The sequence below is a fragment of the Chiloscyllium plagiosum genome, unplaced genomic scaffold, assembly GCF_037043375.1.
Source record: "Chiloscyllium plagiosum isolate Xiang-an unplaced genomic scaffold, Cpla_swu_hap1 HiC_scaffold_12, whole genome shotgun sequence".
Taxonomy (NCBI): domain Eukaryota; kingdom Metazoa; phylum Chordata; class Chondrichthyes; order Orectolobiformes; family Hemiscylliidae; genus Chiloscyllium; species Chiloscyllium plagiosum.
Window position 1 is genome coordinate 20,322,741 of NW_028270150.1, and position 21,425 is coordinate 20,344,165.

Genomic DNA, 21,425 nt, shown 5'->3' on the forward strand with positions numbered 1-21,425 from the left:
ATGCAACTGAAATGATATATTGAATAAACCTAGATTGTTGTTAAGTCTTTCATCAATCTAGGTTTGTTCAATATATCATTTCAGCTGCATAACACTGTAATCATTTGCTATAAATTCTGTCTTAAGGGCTCCGAAAGCTTGTACTTCCAAATAAACCTATTGGACTATAACCTGGTGTTGTGTGATCTTTAATATTTTTCTGGAAACAATATTGGGCATGGAATACTGATACCCTCCCCCCCCCCCCCCCAATAACATTTAGCCCACGCCCAACACCCAAAAAATGGCAGGGTGGCTTGTTAACTTGATGAAGATGTCAATTCAGGCTACTGATAAGACGTTGGAAAATTCCAGGAGGCCTCCTCAGTCCCCCATCACTCACCAGCAAGAGGGGCACAGTCAGTGCCCAGATACGTTCCCCCAAGTTGCAGGCCAGGCTTAAGAGGGTGGCAATGGCCCTGGATCAGACTGAGGATGGGCATGCAACTGCTTTAGCTATCTGGCCTTGACTGCTTTCCAGCACTGCTATGGGAGTCCAGCAATGATAACCACTTCTTTCCAGCACTGCTATGGGAGTCCAGCAGTGGTAACCACTTCTTTCCAGCACTGCTATGGGAGTCCAGCAGTGGTAACCACTTCTTTCCAGCACTGCTGTGGGAGTCCAGCAATGGTCGCCACTTCTTTCCAGCACTGCTATGGGAGTCCAGCAGTGGTCACCACTTCTTTCCAGCACTGCTATGGGAGTCCAGCAGTGATAACCACTTCTTTCCAGCACTGCTATGGGAGTCCAGCAGTGGTAACCACTTCTTTCCAGCACTGCTGTGGGAGTCCAGCAGTGGTCACCACTTCTTTCCAGCACTGCTATGGGAGTCCAGCAGTGGTCACCACTTCTTTCCAGCACTACTATGGGAGTCCAACAGTAGTAACCACTTCTTTTCTTCAGTTTCACTTCAAACAGTGCTGGGAGAGAGGGTCAGATTCTTTCTGTCTGTCTCTCTCTCTCTCTCTTTCTCTCTCCAGCTCACCAAAATGGCAGTCTGTATAGGCTACTCTTCTATAGGGTCTCCTGTTGACTCCATCAACTTTGAGGACTGACTCCCCAGCCTCTATAATGGGTAAATGCACCCTCTGTTTAGATCATAATGCGTCAGCTAAGTGTTGTCAACACCCAGTGCAGTCCCTCAATCTGCCACAATTGCAGCTGGTTGAGGGAGTGTACCTGCTCCTGGATTTTCACCAGACCTGGTGAAAGGCTGTTCTGAAGAAGGGTCACTTGACCTGAAATGTTAACTCTGCTTTCTCTACAGATGCTGCCAGACCTGCTGAGTTCTTCCAGCAATTTCTGTTTTTGTTTCTGGCAAGAAGGACGTTGATTCTCCATAAGGGATTCCAAGGTGAGAGTGAGATCGCTCGCTCTGGTCTATCTACACGTTTCGTGACAGAGTCCAACCTCACTGGCTCATGGTTGAAAAGTTAAAGAGAGGAACCTAACATGCATGGTGCTGAGACAGGAACTTTGGAAAGCACACAGCCCAAATAAACATATCCCGTTCACAATCTCTTGGGTCTCCCTACAGTGTGGAAGAAGGCCAATTGGATGATCAACTCCACACAGATCCTCTGAAGAGCATCACAACCAGGCTTACCACCCTATCCTGTCCCTGTAACCTTGTATTTCCCGTGGCTAATCTATCTAATCTACACATCTTTTGGAATCAGGGAGAAAACTGCAGCACCTGAAGGAAACCCATACAGATACAGAGGGAACTATACAAGCACAGGCAGTTGCCCAAGGACTGGAATTGAACCAGGCCCCTGGTACTATGAGGCAGCAGTACTAACCACTGAGCCACCATGTCACCTGAAGCCAAGACCCTACATCTCTCCCATCTGTATTTCTATGCTGAAAATGTGTTGCTGGAACAGCGCAGCAGGTCAGGCAGCATCCAGGGAACAGGAGAATCGACGTTTCGGGCATAAGCCCTTCTTCGGGCATAAGCCCTGAAGAAGGGCTTATGCCCGAAACGTCGATTCTCCTGTTCCCTGGATGCTGCCTGACCTGCTGCGCTGTTCCAGCAACACATTTTCAGCTCTGATCTCCAGCATCTGCAGACCTCACTTTCTCCTCCCATCTGTATTTTTATGCCAACTTCCTGTATTTATCCCTACTCAGGGATTCAATTAACATTGCCATTCTCAAGAAAGAGTTACCACATTCGAAATGTCTAGTTTTCAACTTCAGATTTCCACAAATTTTGTGGTTTTCTTTCAGAATATTATGACCTGCACTATAAAGCAAATTTAATTTGATCGTTTCGTCTGTGAAATAAAGTCCTAGATTTTAATTTGAAAATTAAGAAACTGAGTCTTGTCTGCTGGCTTTTAAAGGTTATAATTTAAAGATTCTGAACAAAGGGGTATACTTTATTTTCTATCTAAAATTAAAGGATATGGTTGTCACAATCTGTTCTAATAACTAAGTGACAGAGCAGTAAAATATATATTTTCATTCTCTATGCAAAGGAAGAACATCAGGAATCTCCCAGATTACAATGGCTTAAAAGTCACAGGAAACATGGTTTAGTGTATGTTACATCGGCCATATACCCTCTTAATTTCTACCTGTACTGTGTGCACCCATGTTTGCTTTTGGGATACAGGAACTTCATGAAGAATTCTGAAAGATATCAGACCAGGAGTAGGTCATTTACTGTTGTTCAATTAGGTCACAACTGAGATGTGGTTCACCTTCATCATTTATTGTTTTTGTTTCATATTCCTTGAATTTAAAAAATTCTAACTCCGGTTTTCAATGACTCCGTGCCCTCACTCCTCCCCATGTCTGTCACCTTCTCTAGCCTTTGACATCCCTGCACTCCTCCAATGTGACCATTGGTGGTTGTAACTTGCCACTGCCGGAGCCATACGCACAAGAATCCCTTCCCTAAACCTCTCCAACCCTCCACTTCCCCTTCCCGCTTTAAGGTGCTCCTTAAACCTATCTCTTTGACCAACAATCCTCACTTTCTCAAACTTTTGACCACCTGACTATTAATCTTTGACCAAGCTCAATAGCAAATGTTTCACAGATTGATAGTTTCATATACCGCAAGAAAAGGTGTGTTGGTGATTATCTCTGGTGATGTCTGTAAGCATGAGTGAGGTCAGGTTTGCATATTCCTGATGAACGGCTTATGCCCGAAATGTCAATTCTCCTGCTCCTTGGACGCTGCCTGACCTGCTGTGATTTTCCAGCACCACACTTTTCGACTGACTCTCCAGCATCTGCAGTCCTCACTTTCTCCACACTCACATGGGAACAATACGTGTATGGCGTGGCAAGTAGGCATGTGTGCAGGAGGATAGGATCATGCTTGACTCTGATGTTTCCTTTGTACCTGCCCTCTCCACCCTCTCTTCCCAGCATTCACTATCTCACTTCATGTCTAAAGAATGGCTACTTGGGTAAGAAATTGAATTGAATTGAATGTGCTTTATTGTCATTGGACTCAAATGAGTTCAATGAAAAGTTTACAAGTTCTCACATTACAGCATCATCTTGGGTACAAAGGCACCTGGGTACAGATTTTTAAGAGCAAATTCTTAGGAAGAAAATTGGAAAAATAAAGAAGTGCAAAGTCCAGCAAACTAAAAGGGTCCTGGGACATAATAAGGAGTCCGCAGAGGACGCTTGGGATAAAATGAGAAAAAAGTTCCAGAGAAATGAAGTGCAGATCTAAAAGGTATCAATGAAGTAAAGTGAAATCAGTATCATGACATATGCATCTTTTTATCTGTCTTTTTATCTCTGACAATCAAATATTCATTTGGTTCCAAAAAAAGCTGGAAGCAGAATAACTTTGGGAAGATTCAGTGAGACTGTTCCATTTCTCTTCTTCTAACAGTATGAAATGACGCAACAATGACAGGTGCTGTTTTTGGAACAATTAGAATGTTGAATCAAAATTCGATGTCAGACTTTCCTTACAACCAAAGTGAATCAATCATTAGCGATTCAAAGATGGACTCTGTACATGAAGTGGGAATTTAATAACAATATAAAATATATAGTCCAAAATTGAGGAAGTCAACATTAAGGTAGGAGTGCAACAATAACTTTGTGACATTCTTCATCCTGCCAGAATTTATTCAGACTACCATTCACCCTGGCAGAAATAATGTAGTCAAGTGAAAAGCTGAGCACAATAGTGAGCTAAAATGAACCGACGATGTGCCTGACTTCAGTCACTGTTCTGAATATGGAGCTGCTGCTACCTTTGACAGGTACCGAGTCCCACTGATTCTGAAAGCCAAACATAGCATGTTGCTCACACTCTCTGTCTCTCTGTTTCTCTGTCTCTCTCTCTTTCTCTGCCTCTGTCTCTCTCTCCCAGGCTCTCCCCATCTCTCTCTCTCTCTCTGTCTCTCTGTCTTTCTCTCTCCCTCTTCTCTCTCTCTCTCCCCCTCTGTCTCTCTCCCTGGCTCTGTGTGTGTGTGTGTCTCTCTCTGTCTCTCTGTCTGTCCCTGTATCTCTCTGTCTCTCTGCCTCTACCAGTCTCTCTGTGTCTCTCTCCCTGTCTCTCTCTCTCCCTCTGTCTCTCTGTCTGTCCCTGCGTTTCTCTGTCTCTCTGCCTCTATCTGTCTCTCTGTGTCTCTCTCCATGTCTCTCTCTCTCTGTCTCTCTTTGTGTCTTTCTGTCTGTTTCTGTGTCTCAGTGTCTGTCTCCCTCTACGTCTCTCTCTGTTTATCCCTCTCTCTCCCTCTTGCTATACAGCAATATGGTAAAAACAATGACTGCAGATGTGGAAACCAGATTCTGGATTAGTGGTGCTGGAAGAGCACAGCAGATCAGGCAGCATCCAAGGGGCAGTAAAATCGACGTTTCGGGCAAAAGCCCTTCATCAGGAATAAAGGCAGAGAGCCTGAAGCGCGGAGAGATAAGCTAGAGGAAGGTGGGGGTGGGGAGAGAGTAGCATAGAGCTATGTTTCCCTTTACCTTGCGATTATGAGTCCATCACAATAGACTAGTGTTTTTTTTTCACTGCCTTGCTTAATCTTATTCCTTTCGCTTACAAGAAATAAAAAGAAAACATCAGCTCACAAATCTACGCTATCGTTTATTTAGGAAATGGCATCCCTCTCAATACACATTCTTGCTATTCTTTCCCCCCCGGCAACAACGCAGCGAGAACCAATCAGCTCCTGAGTGCTTGCCAGGCTTCAGCTGGAGGTTACTATCAGACAATGACCAACAGTAACCAGAGACTGAAGCTGCTGTGTTACATTATGGTGCATTGCACCTGGTTCTGACTCGAATTCTCCCTGTATTTTAGAAGACGCTTTTTTTTTCGCAGGTTCTTTTTTTAAAAAATACATCATAAATAGCTGTAAATACAAATAAAACCTCAGGGGGTCAAGCACAATTGTTTCGTCGTAGGGAAAAGGATTTTCACAAAAATCCTTAAAGGTGGTACAGCAGATTGATAGTGTGTTTCAAAAAAAAAACAAAACATATTGGTTCATTTTCCTGACAAATCGAGCAATTATGCATAAACGTAAAGAAAAAAACACACCAATAGAAATTGCTCAACTCAGTAGATCTGGCAGCATCTGTGGAAAGAAACCAGAGTCAGCCCTTCTCTAGAAGGGTCACTGAATGTGAAACATTAATTTGCTTTCTCTCTAGTGATGCTGCCAGACCGGCTGAGTTTCTCCAACAATTTCTGTCACAGTTTGCTCCAGCATCTGCAGTTATATGTTTCATAAAACTAAAGATGTCAGTTTAGAACATTGTAAATTACTGGTCAGGTGTGGTGTTGTGCTGGGCTCGTATCCAGGACGCCTATGTTAATGTTCTGAGGAAAGGGGTTCAAGTCATACCATGGTAGGTACTGAGATTTGAATTCAGTGCAAATCTAGAATAGAAAGCTAGCCCAATGGTGACCATGTAACCAATTGATTCAGAAAAGTCCATTTTGTTCACTAATGTCCTTTAGCAAAGGGGATCTGCCATTATGTTGCTCTAGACCCATAGCAAAGTGGTTGAACCTGAACTGTCCTCTGAGCAATTAGGGATGGGCAATAAATGTTGGTCTGGACAGTAATGCCCTTATCCCATGAATAAAAGTGGTTCAAGAAAGATGTAAAGTGTTTAGTAAGCGTCAAAACAAGGGTTACTAAGGATCAGCTATATCTGTTATAGCTTTGGAAAAGTTATTCCACATAGAAGGTCACGTAGTGCAGGTTGTCAGGATGAGGTGAGGTTTTGATAGCGTAATTAGAGGAAACTTATTCTTTTTGGTGAGTGGGTCAATAACCAGAATCAGAGATTTAAAATCACTGAGAAATGGTTGAGCAGGAAGATGAGAATATTTTCACTCAAACTGTACCTGAGAAAATAGCAAAGCCGATTCCTTTAATAATGACTACTGCTGCAGTCAAATTAGCGTCTGTTCGGATACTGATTATAATTTTAAACACCGCATGCGGGATGCTCCGGAATCAGGAAATGGCCAGAGAAAAAGTAAAAGTCAAACTGATTATTTTTGTAGGCCAGAAGGTGCACCACACGATACTGTGGGGCCTTTCCCTTGCTATGTCTCCACATTCCCTTAGGCAGGGGCTCTCCCTTGCTCCCCACTACCTGAGCAATTCCTTGTCGATCTTTGCAGGATCTAACCCCCTCCCTTTAGAGGACATTGCAGCCAGCCAACAATCCTCAAAGCAAAAATTCCAAACTTATATGCAAGAGGGGTACCTCTTGCCCATCATCTAGGTGACACTCCCGAGCTCCAGTGACTCTTTTTGACTATTAATTTGGAGGTGTGCATAAGACAAATAATCCCTTGTTACTCATTGACGGAGAGTTGCGAGCTTGCTGGCCAGCACCGGTTCTTCGCAATCAAAGCCATGTTAACGTTAGTCATCATTCTCCTTAATGTTGCTTTGCGGTCTATGTGGCTACATAACAGCAATCACTGGACCTCAGGAGTAATGAACCTTGGTGAGGTGTTTTTTGGAAAGTCCTGTGGGTGTGACAGGATAATTGCAAGTGCCTTCAAACCCAGTCATAAAATTGGGTAACAGTCTGCATATTTGAGTCAGCACTGCAATGAATGTATAAACCATATATATAAGCACACCAATACTATACATAGACATTGCATTACAATTGTACAGGCTCATTCTAATTCAGTATCACCAACAATGTTTGATCACCATTGGTGCATAGCGTTTACCCAATATGGAACTTTCACTAAATGTTTCAAGGCAATGTACTTCCTTACCCTTCTTCCTCCACCATGGGCCCTCAGAGACAGAGTAGGAGAGGTTTTTGAACTCAATAGTGACTGCAAGCCGCCGTGGTAAGTACGAGAAACGGTGGGCCTCTGTCACCCCATTCTCCACTTTCTTTAAACGCATCTGGAAGATGGGGGCTTGTCGGGTGGCCATTCCATTTGAGACCACTTCATCTACTGAGACACAGACTGATTTGGGGTCCGTCATCAGTTCTGTCCAGACACTGTTCTGTAACAACAGGCAAAGAGCCTTGATCAGAGTCAACACTTCAGAAAATGTGATTGATGTTTTTAAAATAAATTTTCCATTGACTTCATTGTTCTTTATTCACAGGTTGGCAAGAATTTAGTGCCTATCTTTAATACCTAGCAATGGCAGTGATTTGTTCAGGCATTTCAAAGGACAATTAAGAGTGAACACATTGCCAAGGGTCTGGAATCATACATTGGCGAAACCAGATTATTTCATTCCTGGATGGGCATTACTAACTCAGTGGAATTTTGACTTTTTTTCTATTCATTCACAGGATGCGGCTGGCTAGGCCAGCAGTAATTGCCCATTCCTAGTTATTCAAAGGGCAGTTAAGAGTCAACCACAGTGCTGTGGATCTGGAGTCACATGTAGGACAGACCAGGTAAAGATGGTGGTTTCCTTTCCCAATGGAAATGAGAGGACATCAGTCAGGTAGTCTCATGGTCAACGTATCCCATATTTATTGAATTACCTGAATTGGCATTCCCCAGCCAGGGATCTGAACCTGTGCCTCCGATTTATTGCTCCAGGGCTCCAGGTTACTGCTCCAGTAAGTAATCAGTCAACCTATCCCTTTTGTGGATCTTGGAACATCTTAATTCACCTGGACACATGAAAGCAGGCACACTCCGGAACAAGGAGGCAAGAATCGCGATTGCCCCTCCTTTCTACCCCTCCAATTCCCCCGTCCCTAAAGGTACCTTGGCTGCTAATGGCATCCCATTCTGTGGGTTGAATGGACTGGGATGGGGTGGGGGTGGGGTTGGGGGAGGGGTGTGTCACTACCCAGTTTATTCTGGCAGTAGCCTACTCTACAGATGCTCCAGCATCTACAACCTGCCTCAGGCAATCTCCTTCTGCTGTCGACCTGTCCTTTAGAAAACCTTCAAAGGTCCCGCCTACAAAACATTGCTCTGGTGCAATTCATTGCACACGTTAGAATCATGTTTATAAAAAAATGTTTATTTAACAATAGTAATAAATGCACCGGAGGAAGTGTCCTTTATGTAATGGGCTTGCTTTTCTGTGGTGTGTTTTCTCAATCTCTTTAAAGGGAGTTCAACACACAGACAGACAACAACAAACACAGCCCTGCAACATTACTCTGCATGTAATGAGACATGTCTGAAACGATGTGACTGTGCAAGAAACTGTTAAGAGTTTACACTTTCAGCGAACCACAAACTCCTCGCTTCTGCCTCCTGCTGAGAGAAAAGCAGCAACGACCATCCTCTCCTTCAACCAGAAATCAAACAAGAGCGAGGTTACTCTCGGTCAAAGCAGCTCAGGATGAATCTCCACAAGATATATAAACAGTCGAGATGATAGACAGCAGCATAATACCAGAGGGAGCAGGCTATCCAATTACCAACCACCCCAAAAGGTTTAAATATACACAGTAATGCATTCAATTATTCTGCATTAAATGTGGGGTAAAACAGCAGAGCCCACATCCATGTTTCAAAGCTAAAAATAGCACACACACAAAACACACAACTCAACAAAAATAAAACAAGCAATCATGGTTGACTAAATAAACAGGTAATGTTTGCAAATCCATTCCAGGTCTGTTTCCATACTGGAGATAAAGAGGGATCATCTTTCTCTCCATCTCGTTGGCAGCCTGAGTTTATTAAAATATGGATTTTTTTAATCTTGCTACTTCAGCATTGTAGGGAACTTTTAGCAATATTTCACTCCGCAGTTTCGACCAGGAATTAAATTGCAACCACTGCCTTCTGGATGCGTCATTATTAAAACATTGAAAATTGCCATTTGCAACATTTCCAAACCATCCCGCCGCTTGAATTGACTGTCTCCCGACAAATACTTTGGTTCATGCAATGTCAATATTACACAATTATTTGATGGGGGTTAAAAAAAATCTAAGTCTTTTACGAGTTAATACAACACTCGTGCACACGTTGCACAAAAACACAACTTACCCTCTCGGAACCGTTCACTATTCTCTGCCAAACCGTTGTTATCTTTTATCAGCGATCAAGTGAAAAGCTGAGGTGTTTAAAACGAGATGTTTTGTTTTGTTTTTCTGCCGCTGACCGGTCGCTTCGCCTTGTTCAGGAAAGATGTGACTGGCGCTGCGTTTGGGATGCAGGGAGGAGAGGATTGGGAATGGTACCCAGAGAGAGCAGGAGCTGTGTGTATGTGTGCCTGAATCCCTCTCCTGTCTGTCTTTCTCTGCAAGACACTCACACACTCTGAACACAGCCAAAAGGGGCGGTGACAAACCACCTCCTAACTACTGTCCTGCCTCCTTTTCTCTCCCCACTCAACCCGAACTTTTATTCATCTCCAATCCCTCCTTTCTTTTCTCCCCTCCTTCCTCTCTTCTCCTTGTCTCCTCTCTCTCTTTATCTCTCTCATTCCATGTTCCTATTACTGTCCCTCCCTCGTTCCCAGGTTTGATTCTGGTTGGATTTTCTTTGTTGTTCTTTGTTTCTCCCCCTATATCTTCCAGGGCTGTTCCTTTCTTCTGTAATTTTATATATTAAAAAGTACATGTCATAATGCTTATATTGCTCAAGATGAATTGAGGCTGTTTCCCCTGGTGTGTTGGAGGCTGAGGGGTGAACTTATAAAGGCTTATAAAATCATAGAATCCCTATAGTGTGGAAACAGACTCTTCAGCCCAATGAGTCCACACCAACCCTCCAAAGAGTAACCCACCCAGACCCATTTGCCCCTGACTAGCGCACCTAATCTACACATCCCTGAACATTATGGGCAATTTTAATGGCCATGTCACCTAACCTGCACATCTTTGGATTGTGGGAGGAAACTGGAACACCCGGAGGAAACCTATGCAGACACAGGGAGAATGCACAAACCCCACACAGACAGTCGCCCGAGGCTGGAATCAAACCCAGGTACCTGGTATTGTGAGGTAGCAATGCTAACCAATGAGCCAACGTGCCACAGGTGAATAGTCAAGGTCTTTTCCCTGGGGTCAGGGAGTCTAAAATGAGAGGTTTGAGAGGGGAAGGGACCTGAGGGGGGAACTTTTTCACCCAGAGGGTGGAGTGTGCATGGAATGAGCTGCCAGAGGAAATGGTGGAGGCTGGTACAATGACAACATTGAAAGGGCATCTGAATAGGTGCACGAATAGGAAGGGTGTACCGTAGGCGGATATGGACCAAATGCTGGCAAATGGGACTCTTGATTTAGGATGTCTGATCAGCATGGGCAAGTTGGACCAAAGAGTCAGTTTCCGCACTCTACATCTCTATGACTCTATGAATCTATGAATCACAGATTAATTTCCAAGGCAGTGCTGCCAGTGATCATGGGTAAAAGGTTATTAAACACAAAACTCTTTTTAAAAGGACATTTTGAATAGAGCTGAAAAAAATGAAACGTATATTTAATCTATGAGTTTTTTTTAACTCAGTAGGTAGCACTCATAGTAAATAGAGAGGAGTGGCAAATGTGACGTACTTTAATTTCCAAAAGTAATTTGATAAGATGCCTCATGAAAGGTTGCTACACAAGATCAGAAAACATGGTGCAGGAGGTAATATGTTAGCACAGAGAAGGGATTGGTAAACTTACCGAAGAGGGTTCAGAAGAGAATTGCCTGGATGTTGCCAGGAATGGAGGGTTTGAGGTAAGGGGAGAGGCTGGATAGGCTGGGACTTTTTTTCACTGCAATGTAGGAGGTTGAGGCTTGACCTTATGGAGTTTTGTAAAATCTTGAGGAGTATTGATGGGATGAATGGCAGGTGTCTTTCCCTATGGTGGTGGATTTAAAGACTATTTTTAAGGTGAGGGGAGTAATATAGTCAAGAGGGGCAATTTCTTTTACACAGAGAATAGTTCATGTGTGGAATGAACTTCCAAGGGAAGTGGTGGATGTGGGTACATTTACAATGTTTAAAAAACATTTAAATAAGTACATGAATGGAAAATGTTTGGAGGGATACGGGTCAAGTGGCCAGGCAGATGGGACTAGTTTCATTAGGATTATGGTTGACATGGGCTGGTTGTACCGAAGAGTCTGATTCTATGCTGAATGATTCGATGACTCGATGACAGTTAGTAAGCATAAACAAATACAGTAACAGCAGGACAAACAGTGGGCTTGTGGTGCAACAGTAGCGCGTCTGACTTCAGATGAGAAGGTTGTGTGATCGAATTGCATCAGGCTCACTGAAGCTTAGTTTTTCTCTTTACTTTGGGTTGGCACAGTGGCTCAGTGCTTAGTACTGCTGCCTCACAGCACCAGGGTCCCAGGTTCGATTCCAGCCTTGGGCGACTGTCTGTGTGGCGTTTGCACATTCTCCCCGTGTCTGCGTGGATTTCCTCTGGGTCCTCCCACAGTCCAAAGATGTGCAGGTCAGGTGAATTGGCCATGCTAAATTGCTCGTAGTGTTAGGTACATTAGTCAGAGGGAAATGGGTCTGGGTGGGTTACTCTTCGGAGGGTCATTGCCAACTTTTTGGGCTGAAGGGTCTGTTTCCACACTGTAGGGAATCTAATCTAAACTCAGCAGCTCTGGCAATTTCTGTGGAAAGAAAGCAGAGTTAATGTTTTGAGTCTAGTGACCCTTCTTCAGAGCTTACACCAGAGAAAAGGTGGTGTATATGCTGATGAAAGCGGGTATGTAGAAAAAGGAGTAAATGGATGGGTGGAGTTGGAGCCCAGAGAAATAGGAAGGTTAAGCAGAAAAAGGGATGGTTGAAGGAGAAAAACTGATAATGGGTACATTGAGTAGGCGAAGATGCTTTGGCTGTGTTGAAGCAGCCCATATCATGATTGAGCCTTGGGTTTGGGAATGGATAAAAGACATGGAAAGTGTTCAGATTCTAATACTATTGAAGTCAGTACTGAGTCTTGAGGTTGCATGGTCCCCAAGTGGAAAATCAGATGCTGTTCGTCCAGCTTGGACGGAACTTCACTGAAGCAAGCCTGAAACAGATGTGATGGCCAGGCAACAATGTGGTGTGTTGAAATGGCAGGTAAGTTGAAGCTCAGGGTTACTTTTATAGATTTCACTGCAGGTATTCAGCATCCACAGTTCTCTGCTTTCATTTAGAGGGTCAGCATAAATAGATCCTTTCCTGGTTGGTAAGTTGTCACTTACAGGATTACCAGTGTTGGGTCCTCAAATATTTACAGTCAGTATCAATATACTGGTGAAACCAAAATAGGTAGGAGAGTAAGTTAAGGGGAAATAGCAAGCCTGGAAAAGAATATCACTGGTTAAGTGAATGAGCAAAAATTTATCAGGAAGAATAAAATAATTAAAAGGAGAGAAATTGCAGAATTTGGTAGTACAACGGCCACTTGGTGTCATGGTAGATGAATCACAAAGAGTTAGTGTACAGGTGCAGCAAGTGACTGAGAAGGTAAATGGAATATTGTTGTTTTTGCAAGAGGAATTTCCAAGTGGGGTCTAATCAGAGTTTTGTATAACTGCAGTGTAACTTCTTTGTACTTGTACTCTAGTCCTCTAGCTATAAAGGACAGCATTCCATTAGCTTTATTAATTATTTTTTGCATGTGACATTTTAAACTTCTATGTATCTAAACCATCAATTATCTTTGGACATCCTCTGTATTTAACTTCATACCATCTAGAAAGTACCCTGATTATCTCTTTTTTAGTCCAAAATGGATAATCTCAAGTTTTCTTACATTGAACACCATCTTCCACAATTTGATTCACAGTTTTTAGTTTATCCATATCACTTTGTAATTTTATGCTCGCGTCTAACTGTCTGCAATGCCATCTAACTTTCTGTCATCAAAATTTTGGCTATGGCTTTGTACTCCATTATCCAAGTCATTGATAAATAATAAGACCATAAGACACAGGAGCAGAAATTAGGCCATTCAGCCCATCGAGTCTGCTCTGTCATAGCTGGTAAGTTTTTCAATCCCATTTTTCAGCTTTCTCTGCATAACTTTTGATCCTCTTGGCAATCAAGAACTTAAAGTGAATAATTGAGGCCTTAACACAGATCCTTGTGGGAGATGGATGAGTTGGACGGAAGGGTCTGTTTCCGCTGTACATCTGTATGCATGATCACTGGTCACATCCTGCCAATCTGAGTACCTTCCCTTTATCCCTACTTACTGTCATCTGCCACTCAACCAATTTCCCCAAAGTTAGCAAGGTGACATGCCTTTAGTGGACATAGCAAACATGTTCCAAATGGATGTGAGAAAAATATTGTTTTACATTTTAAGTTAAGTGATAAATGGGTCTACTAGCACCTATCACCTTAAAGGGAAAAAAATACAAATGCTCCAGTGTCACCAAGATGGACTGAATGTCCATTCACAATTCTTCCTGATATCTTTCAGGTCAGGGATAGGAGTTAAAGTGTCCACCCCAAGACGCAGTGGGGAAAGGCCATAGTCTGAGGTCTACCTGCTGAAAGCAAATGGGGGTCCATTCAGTTATCAGACCCTCCTACTGCATCAAATGCATGTAAATATTAGTATTGTGTGTGCAAGAGAGGTCTTTGGTTTTGTCTGTAGTTAAAGTCCAAGGTTTTGTGTGTTTACTTGATATGCAGTTGTGCAGAACAGAACTGCTTTTGTGACAATGTTTATATGCATGAACTTTTTTTGATGATAAAATATATTTTTGAAATTCAAAAAGATAGGAATTAAAGTGTTTCAGATGTTTGTTTATAGGCAAAAAATGAAGTTAAGGTAAATGATTCAGCCTCTTGAGCTCATTCTTTCATTTAATAAGATCGTAGCTGATCCTGACCCTAAAATTTATCCTTTTAAAATTCACTCATAGGATGTCGGCATCATTACCTGGAGTCAACCTTTATTGCCATCCCTACTTGCCTTTAGGAAGGTGATGGTGAGCTGCCATATTTAAACCACTGCAGTCCACTTGCTGTAAGTAATCCTACAATCCTCCATTCATGAAGGAGTTTTAGGATTTTGACCCAGTGATACTGAAGGAACTGCGACATATTTTCAAACCAGGATGCTGAGTGTCTTGGAAGGGAACGTGATGGTGGTGGCATTGCCATAGGTCTGCTGCCCCCTTGTCCTTCTAAATGGTATTAGTCATGGGCTTGAAAAATGCTATCTTAGTAGCCTTGCTGAATTTCTGCGGTACATCTTACAGATGGTACACCTTGTTGTTAAATGGGTGTTGGTGGTGGAAGGACTGAATGTTTGTTTTTATGGTACCAGTCAAATGGGTTGCATTGTCTGGAATGGTGTCTAGCTTCTTGAGTTAGTGCTGTTGGAGTGACACCAATCCTGACAAGTGAGGAGTGTTCCATTACACTCCTGATTTGTGTCTTGTTGAATAGTGAACAGGTTTGGGGAGTCAGGAGGTGAGTTAAATGCTGCAAGATTCCTAGCCTCTGACCTGGTCTTGTAGCTATTGTGTTTATGTGACTCATCCAGTTCAGTTCCTGATCAACAATTATGGTCAAGTGGTCAACAGCCTAAGTAACTCGGCCCAATGTAAAACTGGCTAAACAGAATCTGCAAGCAAGGTTTGATGGAGATCAAAGAGTCCAAAGTTACCACAGGTCAAAAGCAAACAAGGATTCCCAGACCTGGATTGTATATTGAACAATGGGAGAGTCATTAACTTGTTGAGTGGTACTCAGCCAAAACAAAAGGGAGAGTTATTTTTGTGTATTCCCCAGTAACCAGACCATGAAAAGACTATTGCATATGCTTCAGATGATCGGGCCGAACTTCAAAGGGTGCTGTGACCCCTGCCTTATGACCCCATGGGCTGAAGTCAAAGAACATGCCTGTTAATAAATGTGAAGTCATCCATTTTGGTAGGAGTAACAGTGCCTCACGGCGCCTGAGACCCGGGTTCAATTCCCACCTCAGGCGACTGACTGTGTGGAGTTTGCACATTCTCCCCGTGTCTGCGTGGATTTCCTCCGGGTGCTCCGGTTTCCTCCTACAGTCCAAAACTCTGCAGGTTAGGTGAGTTGACTATGCTAAGTTGCCCGTAGTGTTAGGTGAAGGGGTAAATGTAGGGGAATGGGTCTGGGTGGGTTGCGCTTCGGCGGGTCGGTGTGAACTTGTTGGGCCGAAGGGCCTGTTTCCACACTGTAAGTAATCTAATCTAATCTAATCTAATCTAAAAATGATTATTACAAGAATGGTAAAAGGTTGCAGCATGCTGCTATGCAGAGGGACCAAGATGTCCTTATCCATGAATCACAAAGGGTTGGTCTGCAGCTACATCAGGTAATTAAGAACGCAAATGGAATTTTGTCCTTCATTGCTAAAATAAATTGAGTTTAAAAGCAGGGAGGTTATGTTGCAGCTGTACAGGGTGCTGGTGAGGCCACACCTGGAGTACTGCATACGGTTTTGGTCTCCTTACTTGAGAAAGGATGTACTGACACTGGAGGGGGTGCAGAGGAGGTTCACTAGGTTGATTCTGGAGTTGAGGGGGTTGGTTTATGAGGAAAGACTGAGTAGACTGGGATTATAATCATTGGAATTTAGAAGGATAAGGGGGAATCCTATAGAAATATATAAAATTATCAAGGGAATAGACAAGATAAAAGTAGAGATGATGTTTCAACTGGCGGATGAAACTAGGACAAGAGGGCATAGTCTCAAAATTAGAGGGAGCAGACTTAGGACTGAATTGAGAAGGAATTTCTTCACCCAGAGAGTTGTGCATCTATGTTACGGTGAGCGGGTGGGTAATTGGAGCTGAGGCCATGAAAAGATCAGCTATGATCTTATTGAATGGCGGAGCAGGCTCGAAGGGCCAGATGACCTACTCCTGCTCCTAGTTCTTCTGTTATGAGATGTCTGACCTCCAACAACTACCACCATCTTCCTATGTGCCTGGTATGACTCCAAACAGCAGAGAATGTTCCTCCTATTTCCCATTGACTCCAGTTTTGACAGAGCTCCTTAATGCTGCACTTGGTTGAATGCGACCTTGACGTCAAGGGGGGAATGCACTTCAATTCTGAGCTCTCAGGCATTCCCAAGGGCTTTGGAAGTCAAGTTCTGACACTTTGTCAAATTTTTTTTCGACTTTTTGAATTCTTTTGCACCTTTAGAAAAATCAGTCAGAGAGCTGTGCCTAGGTCCCTCGACACTTCCGGAGGGCAGGCAACCTATTTTCTCAGCAAAACCACCTCAAAAACCATTGTACCCCCAAAGGCACCAGCAAAATAAAAGACAGAGTTCAGGGCCTGATTCCCTTGGGCGATACGCGGAAGGTGGCAGGCTGACCTTTCGTCTAGTGCTTGCCCATCTGTGCAGGCCTTGTGTGCCACATCCCCGATACTGGTGGTGGGTGGCCATCCCCATGTGACTCCCTCCTCGCTCACATTGCCAACTGGCCACCTGATGGCTCTGCCCCACCCCTGCGGTGCTGGTCACCCAGGTTTCTGTCCGGACCTGCATGTGTTGTGGGCATGTGACTTTACTGTCGGTCTCCATATTCGAATTGGCAATTCCTTGGGAGGGCGCTTGGTGGGACGGCTTCTTCTTGAGGGCCAGTGTTTCAAGCTGAGCAGATCCCCCCCCCCATTGTTTCAGCTCCACCAGTGGGCACGTGCCTTTAAGGGTCACATTTACAGCAGGGTCGGCTGGGGGTGTCCCTTCCTTCCTCTTCTAGTGAGACTGAGAAGCCGCCTCTTGTAGAGGCAGTGGTCCATTATCAAACCATGGGAGTGGGTCTCATTAATGTTCCCCACACACCGTCCTTGCTTCTTGAGTGAGGCAGGTGCACAGCTCTTGCTGTCTCTAGTTCCTTGCGGCTTGACCCTCGATTGTCATTTCCCAGGCACTGTGGCTGACGAAAGCCAGGGAGAGAGCCAGGGAGGTAGCTCCCACAATCTGTCTCACACATACACTCACACAAACTTACACACTCCGCACACATCCCTGCACCCCACCCTCTGTTCCAACAGAAGGTCAGGCCAAGCCTTCCATATTCCCATCTTTCTTTACAAAAGGGAGCTGTCGGTCGTGTGTATTGTGGTACGATTGGGGCGGAACTGTGCGTTATACGAGGTCGGAACATGCTGCATGTCTCCCTCTGCCTGTCAACGCCCCGATCAACTTTCGATGGGACTTTCTGTGCCTACCATGGTGACCACGGGGAATCAGGGCTCGATTCCGGAGAGGGAGCCTGAGAAATGGCTACCACATCCAAAGAAGGCAGCAGGCGCGCAAATTATCCACTCCCCACTCGGGGAGGTAGTGACGAAAAATAACAGTACAGGACTCCTTCCAGGCCCGGTAATTGGAATGAGTGCACTTTAAATCCTTTAATGAGGATCTATTGGAGGGCAAGTCTGGTGCCAGCAGCCGCGGTAATTCCAGCTCCAGTAGCGTATATTAAAGCTGCTGCAGTTAAAAAGCTCGTAGTTGGATCTTGGAATGGGGTTGGTGGTCCACTGCGAGGTGAGCTACCACCTGTCCCAGGCCCTGCCTCTCGGCGCTCCCTTTTATGCTGTTAGCTGAGTGTCCTGGCGGCCCGCAGCATTTACTGTGAAAAGTTAGTGTTCAAAGCAGCCTGATTGCCTCTATACTCCAGAGGAAACCCATGCAGACACAGGGAGAATGTGCAAACTCCACACAGACAGTCACCCAAGGCTAGAATTGAACTTGGAACCCTGACACTGTGAGGCAGCAGTGCTAACCATACTGTGCTGCCCCAGCCTATTTTGCTGGTTTCAGAACTGGGGCCATGATTAAGAGGGACGCCCAGGGGCATTCGTATTGTGCAGCTGGAGGTGAAATTCTCAGACCGACGCAGGATGAACGAAAATGAAAACATTTGCCAAGAATGTTTCCATTCACCAAGAATGAAAGCTGGAGCTTTGAGGATGATCAGATACCATCATTGTTCCGACCATAAACGATGCCGACTAGTGATGCAGCGGCGTTATTCCCATGACCCGCCAAGCAGCTTCCAGGCGTCCAAAGTCTTTGCATTTCGGGGGGAGCATGGTTGCAAAGCTGAATCTTAAAGGAATTGATGGAAGGGCACCACCAGGATTGGAGCCTGTGGCTTAATTTGACTCAACACAGGAAACCTCACCCGGCCCAGACACGGAAAGGTTTGACAGATTGATAGCTCTTTCTTGATTCTGTGGGTGGTGGTGCATAGCTGTTCTTAGTTGGTGGAGCGATTTGTCTGGTAAATTCCAATAACAAACGAGACTCTCTGATGCCAACTAGTTACACAACTTCCGAGCAGTCCGCATCCAACTTTTTAGAGGGACAAGTGGCATACAGCCACATGAGATTGAGCAATGACAGGTCTGTGATACCCTTAGATGTCGAGGCCTGCACATGTGCTACACTGAATGGATCAGCATGTGTCAACCCTACGCCACCAGGTGTGGATAACTTATTGAAACCCATTCATGATGTGGATTTGGAATTGAAATTATTTTCTGTGAATCATTTGGAAAAGCATAGCACAATTAAAAACAGTCAGCATGGCTTTGTGAGAGGCAGGTCATGCCTCACAAATCTTATTGCGTTCTTTGAAGAGGTGACGAGACAGGTTGATGAAGGTCGGGCAGTGGATGTGGTGCATATGGACTTCAGCAAGACATTTGATAGGTTTCCCATGGTAGGCTCATTCATAAAGTCAGGAGGTATGGGATACAGGGAGATTTGGACTCTCTGGATTCAGAATTGGCTGGCTGACAGAAGGCAGAGAGTGGTTGTAGATGGAAAGTATTCTGCCTGGAGGTCAGTGATGAGTGGTGTCCCACAGGGCTCTGTTCTTGGGCCTCTGCTCTTTGTAGTTTTTATAAATGACTTGAATGAGGATGTTGAGGGGTGGGTTAGTAAATTTGCTGATGATACAAAGTTTGGAGGTGTTGTCAATAGTATCAAGGGCTATTGCAAGCTGTAGCGCAATATAGACAGGATGCAGAGCTGGGCTGAGAAATGGCAAATAGAGTTCAACCTGGATAAATGTGAACTGATGCATTTTGGAAGGTCAAACTTGGATGCTGAATATAGGATTAAAGACAGAATTCTTGGCATTATGGAGGATCAGCGGGATCTTGGTGCTCAAGTGCATAGATCCCTCAAAGTTGCTACCTAAGTGGATAGGATTGTGAAGAAAGCATATGGTGTTTTGGCTTTCATTAACAGGGAGTTTAAGAGTCTTGAGGTTTTGCTGCAGCTCTCCAAAAGCCTGGTGAGGCCACACTTGAAATTTTGTGTTCAGTTCTGGTCGCCCTATTATAGGAAAGATGTGGAGGCTTTAGAGAGGGTGCAAAGAAGGTTTACCAGGATGCTGCATGGGCTGGAGGGCTTGTCTTACGAAGAGAGATTGACTAAGCTCGGACTTTTTTCTCTGGAGAGAAGGAAGAAGAGAGGAGACCTGATCGAGGTAAACAAGATAATGAGAGGAATGGGTAGCCAGAGACTTTTCCCCAGGGCAGGATTGACTGGCATGAGGGGTCATGGTTTTACGATATTAGGAGAAATGTATAGAGGGGACATCAGAGGTAAGTTCTTTACGCAGAGAGTTGTGAATGCATGGAATGCGTTGCCAGTGGTGGTGGTGGAAGCAAAATCATTAGGGACATTTAAACGACTGCTGGACATGCAAATGGATAACAGTGAATTGAGGGGTGCGTAGGTTAGGTTGTTTTATTTTAGATTACGATTATTCCTTGGTGCAACATCATGGGCCGAAGGGCCTGTTCTGTGCTGTACTTTTCTATGTTCCAATTCTCGGTAAGTGCAGGTCATAACCTAGCATTGATTAAGTCCTCGCCCTTTGTACACTGCCTGTCACTACTACCGATTGGCTGGCTTCATGAAGTCCGTGGATTGGCCCAGCCAGAGGCAGACATGGCCCTGACACAGTGCTGAGGAGATGATCAAACTTGACTATCTAGAGGAAGTTGTAACAAGGTGAACCTGCAGAAGGAGCATTATCAGCCTGGGGTACATCCTTTCTGATCCGTCTGTTAGCCTCAGTGTGTGGGGATGGCCAGTAGGAGCACTTGCAGGGGAGAAGGCCATGGAGCCTTGGTCTCTGCACCCTCCCTTCCCCGCTGGGCACCTACCTGCACAGGCAGGAGGTTTCATCCAACACAAAACAAAATCTGCGCTTGCTGTGTCCACCCGGGCAGGTGGGTGAGTTCATTCTGTCTTCTGCGAAAGAGGAACTTGGTTGGGTGGCGCACTTGACCACCGTCTCATCAGCAGTGCCGACCAGTCTGTGATACATAAACAGAGCCACACCAGGGCAGGGTGGCATGGTGGCCCAGTGGTTAGCACTGCTCTCTCAGATTGCCAGGGATCCCGGTTCAATTCCAGCTGGGTTTGCTGTGTCCACCCAGGCAGGTTCTGTCGGTGTAGAGTTTGCACATTCTCCTCGTGGGCTTCCTCTGAGGTGGGGTATGGCCCAAAAGGTCTGCTTCCATGCTACCAGAGTCCAATAATTTATGTGGCTCAGTGGTTAGCACTGCTGCCTCACAGCACCAGGGACCCGGGTTTGATTCCAGCCTCAGGCAACTGTCTGTGTGGAGTTTGCACATTTTCCCCGTGTCTATGTGGGTTTCCTCTGGGTGCTGCAGTTTCCTCTCACAGTCCAAAAATGTGCAGGTCAGGTGGATTAGCCATGGGAAATGCAGGGCTAGATTGGGGTGAGTGGGAGTGGGATTCTGGGTGGGATGCGCTTTGGAGGGCTGGTGTGGACTCGATGGGCCAAATGGCCTGCTTTCACACTGAAGGGAATTCTATAATTCAAGTCAGGATGCTGAGTGGTGTGGATGGGAAATTTCTGGAGGCAGCGTTTCCATGTATTTGTTGCTCTTTTAAAGGGACCTAAGGAGCAACTTTTTCATGCAGAGGCTTGTGCATGTATGGAATGAGCTGCCAGAGGAAGTGACTGTCA

At 44.7% G+C, this 21,425-nt stretch overlaps 1 protein-coding gene and 1 pseudogene across 1 annotated transcript in view; one reads left to right on the forward strand and one right to left on the reverse strand.

Annotated features, from left to right (window-relative positions):
- Positions 1-9,732, reverse strand: part of LOC122555409 (ATP-binding cassette sub-family G member 1) — a 93,665-nt gene extending 83,933 nt beyond the window's left edge. Inside the window, exons 1-2 of the mRNA XM_043701392.2 lie at positions 9,498-9,732; positions 7,287-7,527 (exon numbers count right to left, since the gene is read on the reverse strand). Coding sequence (XP_043557327.1) covers positions 7,287-7,506 — 220 coding nt within the window. The 5' untranslated portion in view covers positions 7,507-7,527; positions 9,498-9,732. The remainder of the gene's footprint in view (positions 1-7,286; positions 7,528-9,497) is intronic.
- Positions 9,733-17,635: 7,903 nt separating this feature from the next.
- LOC148148495 (uncharacterized) overlaps positions 17,636-21,425 on the forward strand; it is a 35,657-nt pseudogene continuing 31,867 nt past the window's right edge.